We start from the raw sequence: 15,405 nt of genomic DNA, 5'->3' as shown, positions 1-15,405 counted from the left end.
AACGTTTTGATTAAGTTAAAATCAAAACCAGCCACATTGTTTTAGGCCATGAAATTGAAAGGTTTTACTATAAACAAGCAAATATTTCAGTCAAAATTACCACGTAATGGAGAATCAGAATATGGGACTGGGAAGTATGAATGATATTCTAGAATAAATTAATTTGCTAAAAACAACAACACCCAAACCTCCAATAAACATTTCTGAATAAGACCTTGTTCTTAATGTGGTGCTTTTCATTATCTGTTTTATACATGAGTCAATATGGCAAATTTCCCTCTCCTTGTTCTTGCACTAACATGCCTATAAATGCTATTACTAAACCTTTAACTGCTGTCTTTTTCCACTTCTGTTTGATGCAGATGTCAAGTGTGTTTCCATCTTTGACAAAATCTGAATTGAGTTTGTATCTTTGCAATGGGATGACTTGTTTGTCTTTGGTATCTTTAAAAAAAAAAAATTCCGCCATTAATTTACAATCATACATGGTTACAAATGTCCTTGGAAATAGAACTGTAAAAAATACGGATAGTATGATGTGTCTTATCATTACAGTACATTCTGTGGAAAAAATTCAATCTTTTTTTACTATTAATTTTAATTCTTTTTACTTGTTTTTAAGTTCTCTTATTGATCATATTTCTTGTAAACAACTCCAAGTTTTACTACAAACAAAGTGGTGCCGTATATAATTTTTGTTAAAATAAATAAAAGGAATGAGAAGAAAACTGGAAAGAAAAGAACATGTCTTTGGCAAGCCAGTATATATGTTCAGTGCTAGCCCTGAGTATAAGAAGGCTTTGAATTTTACAGAACCCCACTGAAAGTCTGATCATGCCGTTTAATATACTTTTTAAATATACATTTTGTAATATGTTTAATTCTCTTTTAAGAGTGTCATGCTAATGTCAAAGACAATATGAGCCTGACCTCGCTTTGCCATCTAAGGAAACAAGTGGTCAAAATGTAATCTATGCAGTGCAACCTAATAATACTCTTACTGAAGTTAATGAAAAAATGTTATTCATTTGTCTGGGAGAAAAAGACCAGCAGCAAAATAAATGAAAAGGGTATTATCACTTATCCTTCAAAAAGCACATAGTGAAAAACTCCCAGGCACTTTCTCATTTAGGCACTGATCAGGTTGAGGCCTTAGTTTTAACCATGCAGTATCAGTATGGTATTCAAATTATTTTCTAATGCAGAAGTAGCTAAACTGTGTTGCCCTCCAGATGTTATTGACTCTAACTCCCATCATCCCAGCAAACATAGGTAACAGTCACATAGCTGCCAAGTTTTCCCTTTTCTCGCGAGGAAGCCTATTCAGCATAATGGAAAATCCCTTAAAAAAAGGGATAACTTGGCAGCTATGCAGTCAATGATGATGTGGTTTGTGGTCCAGAAACATCTGGAGGACCACAAGTTCCACATCCTTTTCTAAGGACACATCTGCACAGATTTGTTTTCTTTTCTGTTGGGCTCAGCAGTGCTAATTAAGCCCATATGATTCCCACAGGCCATACAGCAAGCACACACAGCCTGAGCTAAGCACCTAATATTCAGATAGGGAAGGAAGGTATTTGTAAGAAACTGTTGGCTAAGCATGGGTGGCACAATCAATACCTAAGACATATACCTGAAATTTGACACAAAATGATCCCCCCTTCTTTCTATGCTGTCTTTGTATGAAGACAGTATGAGGAAACTCCTATGCTGAAATGGATTAAATACCTTTATTACTTGGTATACCTGTAGGCAGTTGCCCTGCAGATGATGACTAGAAGTCTTAATGGTATCTTGATGGGATATTCCTAGTGATTCTTTCTGACTTCCTTGTTTGGCCCTACTGTGTACTGAGCTGCATAAACTGTAAGCATTCATTTTCTCTTCTTCAGTTGAGCTTTGTATTTGATTGTGAAATATTTTGGGATTTCGCTCATCCACATCTGAGTGAGACATGCAGGGATGGGATTTCTTTGACTCAGTGGTCAGGGTATTCTGGCTTGTTCTGAAATTTGAAGGTGTATTCAGATGCTGATGGACAACTGATACATGATGCACCGCAAGGTCACTAGGTGATTTCAAAGAGGAATTTAGTCTTATGGATTTGAATTTACTTGAATCCCTGTCTAAAACTGCTCCATTAGCTAAAGCATAATTTGCCAAGTGTCCATAATTCTCATTTTTCTCTTTTAATGCAAGTTTAGTAGACTTAACATTGGCTTTTCCAGTCTGTATCTGAAGAGCACTTCCGTTTGTAATATTTTTTAATGATGCATCACGTAACAATTTGTTAACTTGATCTGTACTAGGCTTGAATACAGCCAATTTAGCAGCTGTGTTCATTACTTTAGAAGCATTCTGCCTTTTCTTTTCATGGGTGGCCTTTGTGGTTTGCTTATCCATCTGCAACAGCTTTGCTTTAAAGATGGGTATGATTCTGGTAGAATAATTTCTTAAAGTATTATTTGACGTTTTAAAAGATACATTTGAGTTTAGCATTCCTGCAGATTCTTCTGAAGTTTTTTCTTGTTTCCTACTGTACACTTTTCTCCCTGGCACCCCAATGTTCTTGTCTTCTGCTAGTGAACTGAGATTAGTAAAAATATCTGTTTTCGGTTGGTTGACTTTAAGCTCCATCTTGTGGCTATTTTCTATAGCACATGCTGAAGGACTGAGCATGCCTTTTTTTGGAATTACTTGAGTCAAAGTTACCTTGCAGTTCCTTTTTCCAGTGAGATTGGCTGGTTTGGAGCTAACTTTCTAAAAACCAAGAAACCACAGAGTAATTTGAAATACATTATGTACCATTAATAGGTTTTGTATACAACAATTTTGGGGGGAAGTGTGGGCTGCTACTTGAATGAGGACAACATTGTATGGATGAAGTAAAAAAACAAGCAAGCATGTGAGGCATCAAATCAAATAAACTGCATAGTTTAAGACTGCTGGGTGTCCTGTCATGTTGGGGGAGGATGCCATATAAATAGCACAATGATTAGTTTCTGAAGTTATTACTAGCTATTTCCCACAAATAAGTGGAAAACTGCTCATAATAATCACAGGTGCTAACTAGGAAGACCTGGAATCATTTTAGGCACATAACTATTCGCAGGTATCATGCCAGCAACAAGAGCAACCATCACATCTCTGGTTTTCACAGTAAAAAATATGTGGCCTGCTTTGGTTTCCACATGACTGCTGTGTCTGCTTTAGTTGTTCGCCCTCTTACTTCAGCCACTTCATATATTATCCCACTGTTATAAAAGCAGAAAGCATGTGTCACAATGGCAAAAACCAAAGTACAGTAGCTGTCTTCCAAAGTTTCTAAAACTATTCCCAAGATCCATTAACAATACGTCCAGGAATTTCAACAAGAATATTTAAATAGCCTTTACCTGTACAGATGATTGGGTAAGATCTTTGGTGGCATATAATGCTTTACTTATCATTTTAAGAGGAAGCCCACAAATGTGTGGAATGACAGTCTTCAGATCAGCAACAAAAGCACTTAGAACACCTCCTAAATCTACTCTAGGAAAGTACTGTACTGGCTGACTTCGGATGCAACTGAAAGGATATCTGAGTTGGTGTTAAGGACTGAAAGAAATTGTTAGAGAAATATACATAGAGAAGTTGTTGCTTCGTTCCTTGTGCATTGTGTATGATAAAGACAGGGGGTACAATGTACCAGGATGTTCTCCTGCACAAGGTCTACTGAAATGAATGAAAGCTGCACACAAGTGCCCCTTTCCAGCTCCTGTTTATTGCAACAAGGCTTTCACTGGGAAATTTTCCTTGATTAAGGCCATGCTATATCTGTACCTTAGCAAGAATTGTGAAGAATGGAATCACTTGGCAGTTAGCACCAATGACACTCAAAAGTGTGTGCAGACTGCAAAAAGGCAAACACATTACTAATTGTTGACACTGACCATTTAAACTTTCATAGCAATTAATGCAATTGACGCATCTGTGGTAGCAACTGATGCATCTGTGCTGATTCAACTTAAAACTGAAATGGAGCACAAATAAAGTGAAGACAATTTAAATCAAGATTTAACAAAACAAAACAAGTTATGTTCATATTTATTTCAGTTATCTAAAGAGTAGTGGTTCTATTCCATGCAGTGCTCTGCAGCTGCTGCGATTCTACATAGAACGTTACAGTGCAGCACAAAGAATTCTGTTTCTGGAAAAACCCAGCCTTTACTTACTTTAAAAAATAAATTTTGGGCCATTATGCTTTTTTCAAGCATGTTTTAACAACCGTATGGATTCTGCCTGCTGAAATATCAGAAGCTGGGTAAAATTTTCTAATAGTTGGGATAATACTTCAGTGTCCTTCATACCTCCTTCCCCCTCCCAATGAATAGATAAACCAGGATAAATTATGCAAAACGAGAAAAAAAAATCTAAATTTGTACAGAATTTAGGTTGCAGAATTTAGCTTTTTGGTGTAGAATTTGGATTGTGTGTTTATGTGACCATTTAAAAAATTATTTATAACTCAAAAAAGATGAAATTATATGTAGTCAAAGTGGTGATAACTATTATTTGCACTGAACAAATGCTGAATGGGAAATAGCCTTTTTAAGAGAGTGTTTTATGTTCTCACTAAAATCAAAGAGACTTAAAAAGGGTTTATGTTATATTATGACACTTTCATTTACTATGGAACTACTTGATTATTTTAACTACCGAGCTTGATTATTTTATGAAACTTTGTGTATAGCAGGCTTGGCCCATGATCTTACGTAGGTGCCAAAAAGGAGAAACAAATTAATACATAAATTTAAAGTATATAAAAGATATGTGAAGAGTTGCTCCCCTATCAGTTTGAAGTAAACGTTGCAATAAATCCCAGGATCCTCCGGAAGAATATAGCCATACTGAAGATAAAATATATACATAAATACAAGGAGGTTAAGAACTTGCTATATAAAATAGTCAACATTGAACAAATTATGTATTTGCATTCACTTACCAGATTTCCCCAGTGCAGCTGCAAATCACTATATGACTGGAATGGAGAATCGGGTGGAATTATGTGGCTAATGCTTATGATCTGACCCATTTTCATGCTGTGCAGAAGTAAGAAAAGAAAACTAAAAAATAGTAATTCCATGCCATATAATGAGATAGAAAACATAGTTACTTTCATGACAGATATGAATTGTGCTGGATGATCCTACAGTCCACCCACACCAGTGAGTGATTTATAGCATTGTAACTTAACTTGGCTAGTGAAACAATTTGCCTATTTTACAGGAAGTAGATCAGAAACTGAACTGTACTCTTTGTTTATGATTTAACAGTAAAATTTTATCTGCTACAAAGCTATGACATTTTCGACAGTCTCCCATACAGAAAGAGCTGGTAATGCAAATTTATCTGTAGATATCACCTACAGTTTGATACAGGGAGAATAGATAGAATGGATTTTCCTATGGAAATGTGTAAAGATTAAAAATAGTATGCAATAAAAATAAAAATACAGACTTTGAAAAATTCCTTTTCAAAAAAATATGAATACAGTATGCCAATTGAATTTGTATGAACACTTATGAAAAGTCCACATTGGTCATGAATTTTTTTTCCTTGAGTAATCAATTTCCAAACTAGTCACAATTACTAATACATATTGCAGGAGATGTGTTGTTCATCTCATTAGCATTTCTTGTTGAAATATAAAAACATACCTTGGCAAAACATAGCACCAGTTACTTAAAATAGAGTATTGTTGAATGATGGCATTATTATCACTGTCAAATCTCTTTAAGATGTTTGCTGAAATATTAAATTCTTCGAGCTGAGAATAGAAAAAATCAATAAAGTAATTTTTCAAAGTATCTGCAAACATATAAGGAAAGTAAATTTTATGCATTAAAATAATTAAGGTACCATAAAAACCTACATGGCATTCATCTACTTATTATGAACTCAAAACTTCATGAGTACATTAGCTTATAACCAACACAGCACTAAGCAACAGTCCCACCAGTACAAATATTTCTCCTTGCAGAATGGGACTCTCCATCCTGCACACTCCCTAAATCTGTTCTGCAGATTCAACCAACCTTCTGGAGCAGATTTGGAGAAGACGTAGGGTAAAGAAGGAGAAAGTGTCATGAATAATAAATAAACCCCCAATAGGATGCAACTTGCAGGCCCAGTTAAAATGCAAGTTGAAAACATTGATTTACTCCTGTACCTCAGGTGGTGGCAGACGTACTGTGAAAACTTCGATACTAATGCAGAGCTGAGTCTCTGATACATTGATGTCCATAACTAAAATAAAATTCATAACGTTCAGCATAATTATATCTTTTCACCACATGTACATATAGGCAAAAACATTGTGCTTAATTTTAAATGAAGTTTCCAACCAACAATGTACACTATAGGAATCTGGCAAATGCAAGAGCTTAAGCACGTAGCAAATAGCAAATAGCCACCCCGCTTTCTCTGTGTAGCCCTAGCACTTTTCCTGGCAAAAGGGTTGTTTGCAGCAGCTACAGTTGTTTGAGTTATAAGGGAATTTGAACCCTTGCTTGAGGAAAACCATAGTGCTTATGGTTCCAGACATGAATTGTTCTCCTAAAGGTCACAGAATTAGTAGCAGTGGAGGGGCACTCTAGGTTTTTCCTGGTAGTGTACTTGTGCCTTGTGTTGGGGAGTGACATAGGCATTCCTATCATCACTGCATGTTGACAACTGTCTTTCATGCACACATTATGTGCAGTCATCTTATTGGCCTCTGGTTGCCACTTGACAATGGGAAGTATATGCATAATCTGCCTTCATGATGACTGATATACCAGGCGTTTAAAGATACATGACAGGATTCACCTAATAAAACCCATCAGCAAGGGCTTCGGCATGCCCAATGTGGGGCTTTCTCCCCTCCTCAGCCCCCCCCCCAAATTGGCTCAAGGGAGGGTTGAGAGAACCCCCAGTGTGTGGCGGGAGGGGAGAGGGATTGTTCCATCTGGCAAGCTGATATGCTTGTGCAGCCTGCACATTTGTAACATTTGTAGCCTGACATAGCATTCCACCGAACAATATCTTCATCAGGTTCCAACAAAGCAAACATAGTAGAGGTTCAGCTGGTGAACCTCTGTACCTGGATTTGATGCACAAATGATTCCATTATTTTTCAACTACACTGACATGAGTACACATATCACCAAAATAATTTCAGGTCCTGAGAGGGCAACATATATTTTCTTCAATCAATATTGTACTTACCAACTGCATTTTGCTTTCCCCTTTGTGACAGAAAATCTTTCCCTTAACAAATGGAATTGGTACATATTATAAAACAAATATCCCTGCTGCCTTTATAAAGCCTTTACAAATCAGTATTTTGGAAAGGATCTGGTTTCTCCAGTCTAAGGCTGCCTCAAAATAGATTCCTTATGCAGTATAAAGCTTGGGTTCTCAAACATTTCACCCCCAGGGTCCACTTGAGATGACTAGAAGTTACTGAGACCCGCAAGACACAGAATGGCGGTACAGGAACAAAGCCAGTAAGAAAATGGTGCTAAATGGAAGCAGAGTTTGACATAATCCGTTGGCAATTATGGATATCATTTTCCACTGATATCTAATCCATTTTAGGAAATTCTTTGTCACAGTATTTTCCTTGTGGCAAGGTGTTCCATAACTTAGCTTTCCCCAAGCTAAGCACAGACACTTGATCTTGAGGTACTATGACTCAACGTCCCAATTTTAGACAGAATTTGCTGATCCAGAGAGTCTACTAAATCAGGGGTTGTCAAACCTTTTGGACCAAGGGACACATCTTTGATTTTCAGAGAGGGCTGAGGGTACCAGTCACAAAACCTTTTATCTCACTTTTTAATTACCTTCAGCACCTCCTCTGGTCCTTTGGGGGGTGGGAACTATTCTTACCTCTTCTCTGTCTCCTGGCCATCTTTATTCAGCATACAAGGAGTTGGTGCAGGTATTGGTCCCACCAAAAGGCTATAGCATGGCTAGAGAGTGGGGCAGGCAATTGAAGGGGCACTGGCTAGGCTGTGCAATTCAGCCCCACTGAATGAAAAATACAGTATCCGGAATGGTGTTATGGCAATTCAAACAAGCTGACAAACCTGTCTAGGCTTTTCTTACATAGGATTTTGTATGGAAGTGAATACGTTTTATTTCTCTGAGTTGTGCTTTATCTTCTTAGAACCTGTTAATGCACAACTGTCATGTCAAATACCATTTGACAGGAGTTCCAGTAGTGAACAAGCAGTGTGTGGTCTGATGAAATATGAACAAAAATTCTTGTTCTAGTCATGCTATGCAGTTTAGCTCAGTGCTATTCAGTCAGTGTCCCATGGGAACTTCATTCCTTTTTCTCAACTCTCCCAAACTAGTTAGTACTGGGGAGGTGACTGCCTAGATCAGAAGGAAACATGCATGGGTATTATAAGCATTTTCTAAAGTAACACTTAAAAATACCCTCAGAATTACTTGACAAAAGAAGATCTAAAGCTAGCAAATTGGCAATGTATGAAGAATAGAGCAAATATATAACACTACATAGGACTGTGATTGTCAAAGGTTCATAATAAATACCTTGTATCAAGAGATGACCAGCTTGGTTCCAATTAGGAGCAAGTTTGGCTATAAGTGTATAGGACAGGCAGGTTTGAAAGACAGCTGGGACAACTCTCTCTGGCATTGCCATCTAGTGTGATAAACCAAAAAGCAAAAAATAATAATTCTTTCAAAATATGCTAATCATACAGCATATTGACACTATATGAAGTTGATTGATCCATGCAGCTCAGTACATTCCACTCTGTCTAGCCACAGCAATTCCTTACCAAAGGACCAAACTAGATGGGGTGACCAACAATTGCAACTGGCAGTTGTGGGATAGTTTTCTGTTTGGTAAAACAGATGGTTTGGAGGACAGGATACAGATCAGGACCACAGTGTATGGAGAGAAGGGATATAACCCACTGCCTCTGCCATGGTTTTTATCTTGATTGCCTCCACCAGGGAGGGGGGGAGCTGTTATTTGCAGGAGGGAAGCTGCCATTGGCACTCTTTTGGGGGAGATAACAGCTGGGCAGGTGACCTGTGGTGGGGACAAAGGGTAAAATCTTATCTCCCACAATGTTGGTTCCAATCTGAGTTGTTATCTACTAAATAAAAAAAATCATTTAGTCCCCAGTGATGTGATTGAAATATCTAGTTTTGCTTTGGAAAGTGCTAACAAAGTGCTAACACGGCTTTCCAGTGTGCAGTAAATTACAAAAGTTATTTTTCTTGGTTCAACTTAATGTAGCAGTGTTGTATACTATTACAATTGTATAACATCTGTGCTAAAAAGTGAAGTGAAAAAGTGAGCTCTGTATTGAGGTACAGTCCCTCAATAGCCATACATTTTCATGTTTTCTAATTTTCTGTCATTGACTGGTTGGATCCACAGAGGAACAGTGGGAGAAACCAGCTGGGGAACCATGAAGGGAAGAAGACTCAGAGTCCGACTCCAGAGAGTGGTGATGGGGCAGTGATGAGTGGTCAGATGGAGAAGACTGGGAAGGGGAGGTGCTGGAAGCTGAACAGGCAACAGGGCTTAGTGAGCTGGGAAAGTGTGTAACAGAGAGAAGTTCTGAATCAGAGGCAGAAGCTGAAGCAGGAGGTGGAAGGAGAGAGGCCAAGAGGCAGAGATGAGTCAGGCTGGTGAAGTGTCATGGGTGTCTCCTGCTGCAACAAGCTGCCCTCCCTCTTGTCTCCCTGAACCAAAGGCAGGAAAAGGATGGAAGAGCGATTGGTGATGCACAATTACAGTCTCTGATTGCTTGAAAAAAAACCTGGAGAAGAGGGGACTTAGACATCTGTGGGAAGGCAGGGAGCTTCAGTCTCAGCAACTGCTTCATGGGGGCAAGACCTACTGGAGATAAGCTGCTGTACTCATTAGGCCTGACACTTCTGTGTCAATCGTGTTTTTTGCTAATAGAGATAGCTCCAACTTTCACTGTGTGATTTACTGCTGGCTCACTCCCGAAATTTGCCCTTTTCCTTCTCATTTTTTCTACTGAAAATTAGTGCTGTATTGACAGATAGCAGATCATGGGGCAGAAACCTACAAAAACAGTTTTCTGTTGATTTATACTAATAGCAAACTCATTATCCAAGTGCAGATTCTTTTGCAGCCAAAACAAGTTTGGGTGAACTGGTGAGTCATTGAACTGGTGATAAAAAATAATCAATTTGTGTTACTACAGGCAGTCCTAGGTAAACTCCCTTCAGCCACTGGACTGGGGATTATAAAGAAACGTTTTCAAACTTTTCAGAGAGCTAGGCTTTATGGGAGGTATATACATTTAGCAAATAAACAAAACAAATTAGTATATGTAATTGTTAAACAATGTAACCAGGGTTAGAAATAAATTTTTATTACTTACTATAGATCTGTTTTTCTCTATATAAGCTTGAAATTTTCCTGATTTATATAAGAGTATCTAAAACAAGCAAAACAAATATATCACAGATAGATACTGTTTGGATACATTTAATGAAGATAATCTTACATTTTTGGAGAAAAATGCAATTGGTCTCAGTCCCATATGTAGGAATGTTGAAATTTTCTCTAAATGAAAAAAATCACCACAAAGATACTATATCATTTGGTTTGTTCATGACAGTTGTTTGTCTTCAGAATCTTTCTAAACTCATGTATTCAAGGGAAAGAGAAGATGGGAAGGCACTATGTTTAGTCCCCTTGTGACTTCAGGATAAGACCTTTCCAGAGGGTGGCTGATAAAGGCAACTCTGTCAAATGCTAGGGTTGTATAACAAGCTTCTATGGACTGGAAAGTAAAAGTCTAATCTTAAAATCAATGTATCAATCACATAAATTCTGCTAACAATCTAGATTTAGATTTTTAGATTTTTATAATCTAAATAATTATTATAATTATAATTTTAGATTTTTATAATCTAAAATATAAACTTAGTTGGTCTTTAAGGTGCTACTGAAGGAATCTATATCTTTGTAAGCATGTACATTTGCAGCCCTGCTAAGGAGCCTCATCACTGGCTTGTTCTATGGTATAATATGAGATAGAAAGAATAGGGGGTTAATGTCGCAGATTTAGGGGAGCGCTACTGGTTCAGTCACTTTGGGTGCAGAGCTTTGGGGTTGTTACAACTAGGTTTTAGTTCTCCAGGTCTTGGATGGGGAGTGGCAGTTTATTTTAGTTCTCCAGGTCTTGGATGGGGAGTGGCAAACCCTGACTTCATAAGCTCAGACGTAAGTGTGCTCAATATCTTGTCCAGGGATTCTTGAACCATCTAAACTCTGAATTTATATATAAGTTACCAGAAATATTACTACTGACCGTCATAACCACTGAAATTTGATTCAATGTTCCAGGAACAGGTGAAGAAAGCACATCTTGATGCAGATGCAAGAGTTGCCTAGGTAAAGCATTCAAAATTTGTCACTAACCTCCATGATTCCATACTAGTAAAGCTACAACCCAAAGTACACTGTGCTCTACATTTTTTCCCCTTTTAGTAAACATTATTTAAGATGTTGCTTTACTGTCCTCTAAGTGTTCCTCAGAATAACTGGTTATTAACTATGTATATTCTTTAATTCCATGTATCTTACCATAGATATTACCCATGGAAGTGAAGCACAGTTGATAATTAGCAGAAAACAAAAATCCTAGCAAATGCAATTTCATATGTATGAATGCAACACCTGATTCTATGTGTAAATTCTACTGGCCCATTCTTAAGACCTGATGTGCCAGCAAGCACAGCAGCAAAACTGTTAAAAACCTGACAGGTGAGCCATTCTATTGCAAGTAGAGTTGCCAACATACAGTAATGTTAACAAAATTATAAATTGTGTAATCTCCTTCCTGGAGATACCTGGGGAATTCCAAAGGAAACTAATGTATATATATCTATTAGATTTGTAGTTTTCTAATATAAGAGTTGTATATGATTTCTTCATTCTTTGGTCCACGTGGTCTGAGGCTAGGCTACATTTTTTAGAGGGAGACTAAATCATTTGAAGTGATGTATATTGTGACATTGTAACAAAATCTTTATTGAGTCTTAAATACTTAATAATGTGTATTCATTATTGACTGGGTGCCTAAAACTGGCTTTAGTCAGAGGCAGCAAGTGCTTTATACACTCAGCTTCTTCTTATAATTTTGGCATTTATTAGTGTACAAAGCATCTGAATTGTGAAGAAAGAATATCAGAACTTGAGCTACAGCAACTCTCTCACAGCCACAACATAGTGTTCCTTGGCTCAGCAAGCTGCAATAGGGTTGTGAGACCCTCTGCAGATAGTTTCAGTGCCTGTGATTAACCATGATAAGCAACATATATGTAAAAACATCAATGCATGCTTTCCCCCCAGCATCATCATTACCCCTTCTGCCATGTGTCCACTATGAACTTCATTAGGATAGCAAAGGTGCGAAAAATACAACAAGCAAATTTCCTTTACCTGCACATCATCCTCTGTGCTGTTCTAATTTCTGTTGCTGCCAACTGAGAACTTAGCGTAACCTTCACGGCACAGAGTTTTCGCAGATCAGGCAGACTGATGAAAAACAAAGACTGGCACGTAACGTCATTCATATTGCTTTGCTAGCCAGAAGAACTGAGTAACCTCTGACCTATAACAAAGTGGAGGGGGGGATGATTATCAGAAAGGGTACATATAGTATATTCCTGCGTATAAGACTACTTTTTAATTCAGGAAAATCTTCTCAAAAGTCGGGGGTCGTCTTATACGCCGGGTCGTATTTCTTACACGGTGAGTCTATCCCAATTTCTATATTTTAACTTGGAAAAGTTGGGGGTCGTCTTATACGCCCAGTCATCTTATACACCGGAATATACGGTAGATAAAGGCAAATTAATATAAGAAAGAAAGAAAGAAGAAATGTATTTATTTATGTGACGGCAGCTGCAAGAATACTGATCGCTGCATATTGGAAAAAGCAGGAAATACCAGCAATTAGTGAGTGGCAGGAGAAATTATTTAGCTATTTAGATCTAGCGAAATTAACAAATTCAATCAGAGGTGGTAACAACCAGAAATTCTTGTTGACAGTTATGCTATTACAAAATGACAACACTAGCAGTTTAATTTTCTTGCTGTTCTTCCCCTACTTTCCCCCCTTCAGGCCTAATGCTGGCAGAAAGATGAAAAACTTGAAAAACGGGAATATAATCATGCAACCTTTCTCTTTACAGAAGTTGATTTTGGGGCAATCTCTTTATTCCTATATTACTTGTTCACAATATCCAGTGGTGGTTCTTATATATGAGTGGACAATCACAGATATTCCGCAATCCTACCAATGGGCATGACCCATGGCGTGGTGACTGAGGAAATACAATGGGCACCGAGGCTGTTAAATTTCAGGTGTCAACTACAAACACTTTTGCTCACTTGAGCTTTTGAGATGATTCTTTTCCTCAGTTTTTAACAATGTTGCTATTGCGCTGCTGTATAATGTTATGTTTAAAGTCATGCTGCTTGTAATTATTGCATCCAGCTTGTGTGCTTATTATCACATGGTTCCCTGCCCCATCAAGAGGAAGGTTGGCATATAAATAAAATGGTAATAATAATAATAATATATTCCGCGATACTCAGTTGTGTCCATTCACACATTCAGCTGCCAGTCACAAAGTGAAGATAAATTGAGGGATTCAGCTGCCTGTGTGAAGCAGGCCCCTGTGGCTTATGGATGCCTATTGCTGTATGTATGCCACATTCCTGTTGCCAGCCACCATTTGCCCAGAAAGTCTAGTTTGGCTCTGATGCTCGAGTTTAGCAGGGCAGCCTTTGAATCTGTTCCAAAGATCTGAGCGTCCTGAGGTGGATCTGGGAGGGCTACCTCGAAAGGCAGCGGGGAAGCAATCGTGAGGGGAAGAGCCCCAGTGAGAAGCCGAGCGTAGAAGCCACCTAGCAAGAAAAGCGCGGGAAACGTGAGGGGGGGGGGGGGAAGAGAACGTTACACAGGCAGAGTCCCCTGGAAGCGCCCTCTGTGAGGGGGAGCAATCACGATGACAGAAAGTTGGAGAAAATGGGAGTCATGAGGGAGGAAAGGGCGCGGTTTGGAGAAGGAACACGATATATATGGCGCGCGGGGGGGGAGAAGAAGGGGTTACTCGCCCCTTCGACTTTTCTGCTGAGAAGAGAAGGAAACCGGCTCCCCTCCTCCTCCTCTTCACAAGCTTCTCAACTTTCCCATCGCAACTCTCCCGCGGGGTTTAGGCGGGAGATTGTGTGAGGGGGGAAATGACTAAGTACTTTGGGGGGGTATGGGGAACAAGCCCCCGCTTCTTGCAAGGCAGCCTTGGATGTGTCGACATTTCCTGAATCCAAAGGGCAACCTTTAGTCCTGCGAGGAGGCGTCGTCGGAATGAGGAACAAAGCAGCCCAGCAGCAATGCGACTTATCTCCTGCAGATAACCTATAATAACATTACCGGGGCCTGCCTGGCAGGAATCACAAGAGTTCTCCTTGAATCGAGGACCCTTTCCTCGTGTTTGTGTGTATGTGTGTGTGAAGGTCTTCGCAATTGGTTAAAAAAAATACATTCCTTTTTACTGAGCCTCAGTAAAACTTCCAAAGTTTTCTGCTGAACTTCCAAAGTTTCCTGAGTTTCCTGGTACAGTATATTGTGCAATTTTGAGAGGGTTTATGTTGAACACCATTGTTTCCCAAGTAGACTTAATACCGTATCTATTGAGAACATAGATTCTCAAATTTAATAACCTAGAGACCACTTCAGATGGTTGAATATTAATGAGGCCCACTAGTTACAAAATGTACTGGGACTGAGCCAGTCAATATGGTGGCAGTTGGAGATAAAATTTGGCATTATATGGTGTCTTATATATTGCTTTCAACTGATACCTAATCCATTTTTGGCAATTGGTAAATTCTTTGCCATAGTCTTTTCTTTGTAGCAAGGAGTTCCATAGCCCAGCTTTTTTCAGGCTAAGTGCAAACATTTGCTGTGATGTATTGTGACTCCCCAATTTAGGCAGAATTTGTTTATCCAGAGGCTCTTTTATATTATCTCTTCCTATCACCACATACCTATCAATGTATTTAAAAAACAAACAAAAAACAAAAACAAATCTCTGGTAATTTATTCTCCCATTCTCCAATTTGTACCCTATTCTCCCTGCCCCACAACCCCCCCTCTACAAGTGTCTTTCATCCATCCTCCCTGGTCCTTTTCTTTCTGCTATAACAGCGTTCCTCTTTTATCCCTTTCCTTTCTATTCCCACTTTGTTTGTTAATAATAAATATTAACTTCTTATCTCACTTTCTAATTTCCTTCAACATCTCTTATGGCTCTTTCTCCTCAGAGGAAGCACTTCCT

At 38.5% G+C, this 15,405-nt stretch overlaps 1 protein-coding gene across 1 annotated transcript; it reads right to left on the bottom strand.

The window, feature by feature from the left end:
* Window positions 1–772: 772 nt before the first annotated feature.
* On the bottom strand, window positions 773–12,633 carry C8H18orf63 (chromosome 8 C18orf63 homolog). Its single transcript, XM_060277926.1, has 11 exons — window positions 12,500–12,633; window positions 11,367–11,445; window positions 10,431–10,487; window positions 8,590–8,701; window positions 7,252–7,293; window positions 6,215–6,291; window positions 5,703–5,812; window positions 4,988–5,084; window positions 4,816–4,892; window positions 3,399–3,582; window positions 773–2,763 (listed from the first exon to the last, which is right to left on the bottom strand). Exons 1-11 carry the CDS (start codon window positions 12,631–12,633, stop codon window positions 1,624–1,626), a joined length of 2,109 nt encoding a protein of 702 aa, XP_060133909.1. The 3' UTR covers window positions 773–1,623.
* Window positions 12,634–15,405: the final 2,772 nt, after the last annotated feature.

Source organism: Zootoca vivipara, chromosome 8, assembly GCF_963506605.1.
Source record: "Zootoca vivipara chromosome 8, rZooViv1.1, whole genome shotgun sequence".
Taxonomy (NCBI): Eukaryota; Metazoa; Chordata; class Lepidosauria; order Squamata; family Lacertidae; genus Zootoca; species Zootoca vivipara.
The sequence above is the reverse complement of the archived record's forward strand: the minus strand, read 5'-3'. Positions and strand labels throughout refer to the sequence as shown.

Coding starts and splice junctions, on each gene's coding strand:
- C8H18orf63 (XM_060277926.1), bottom strand. CDS start 12,633: ATGAATGACGTTACGTGCCAGTCTTTGTTTTTCATCAGTCTGCCTGAT. Junction 10,488..11,366: donor AAATTTCAGTGGTTATGACG/GTCAGTAGTAAT, acceptor TGCTTGTTTTAG/ATACTCTTATATAAATCAGG. Junction 7,294..8,589: donor TGGTCATCTCTTGATACAAG/GTATTTATTATG, acceptor CCATTTGTTAAG/GGAAAGATTTTCTGTCACAA.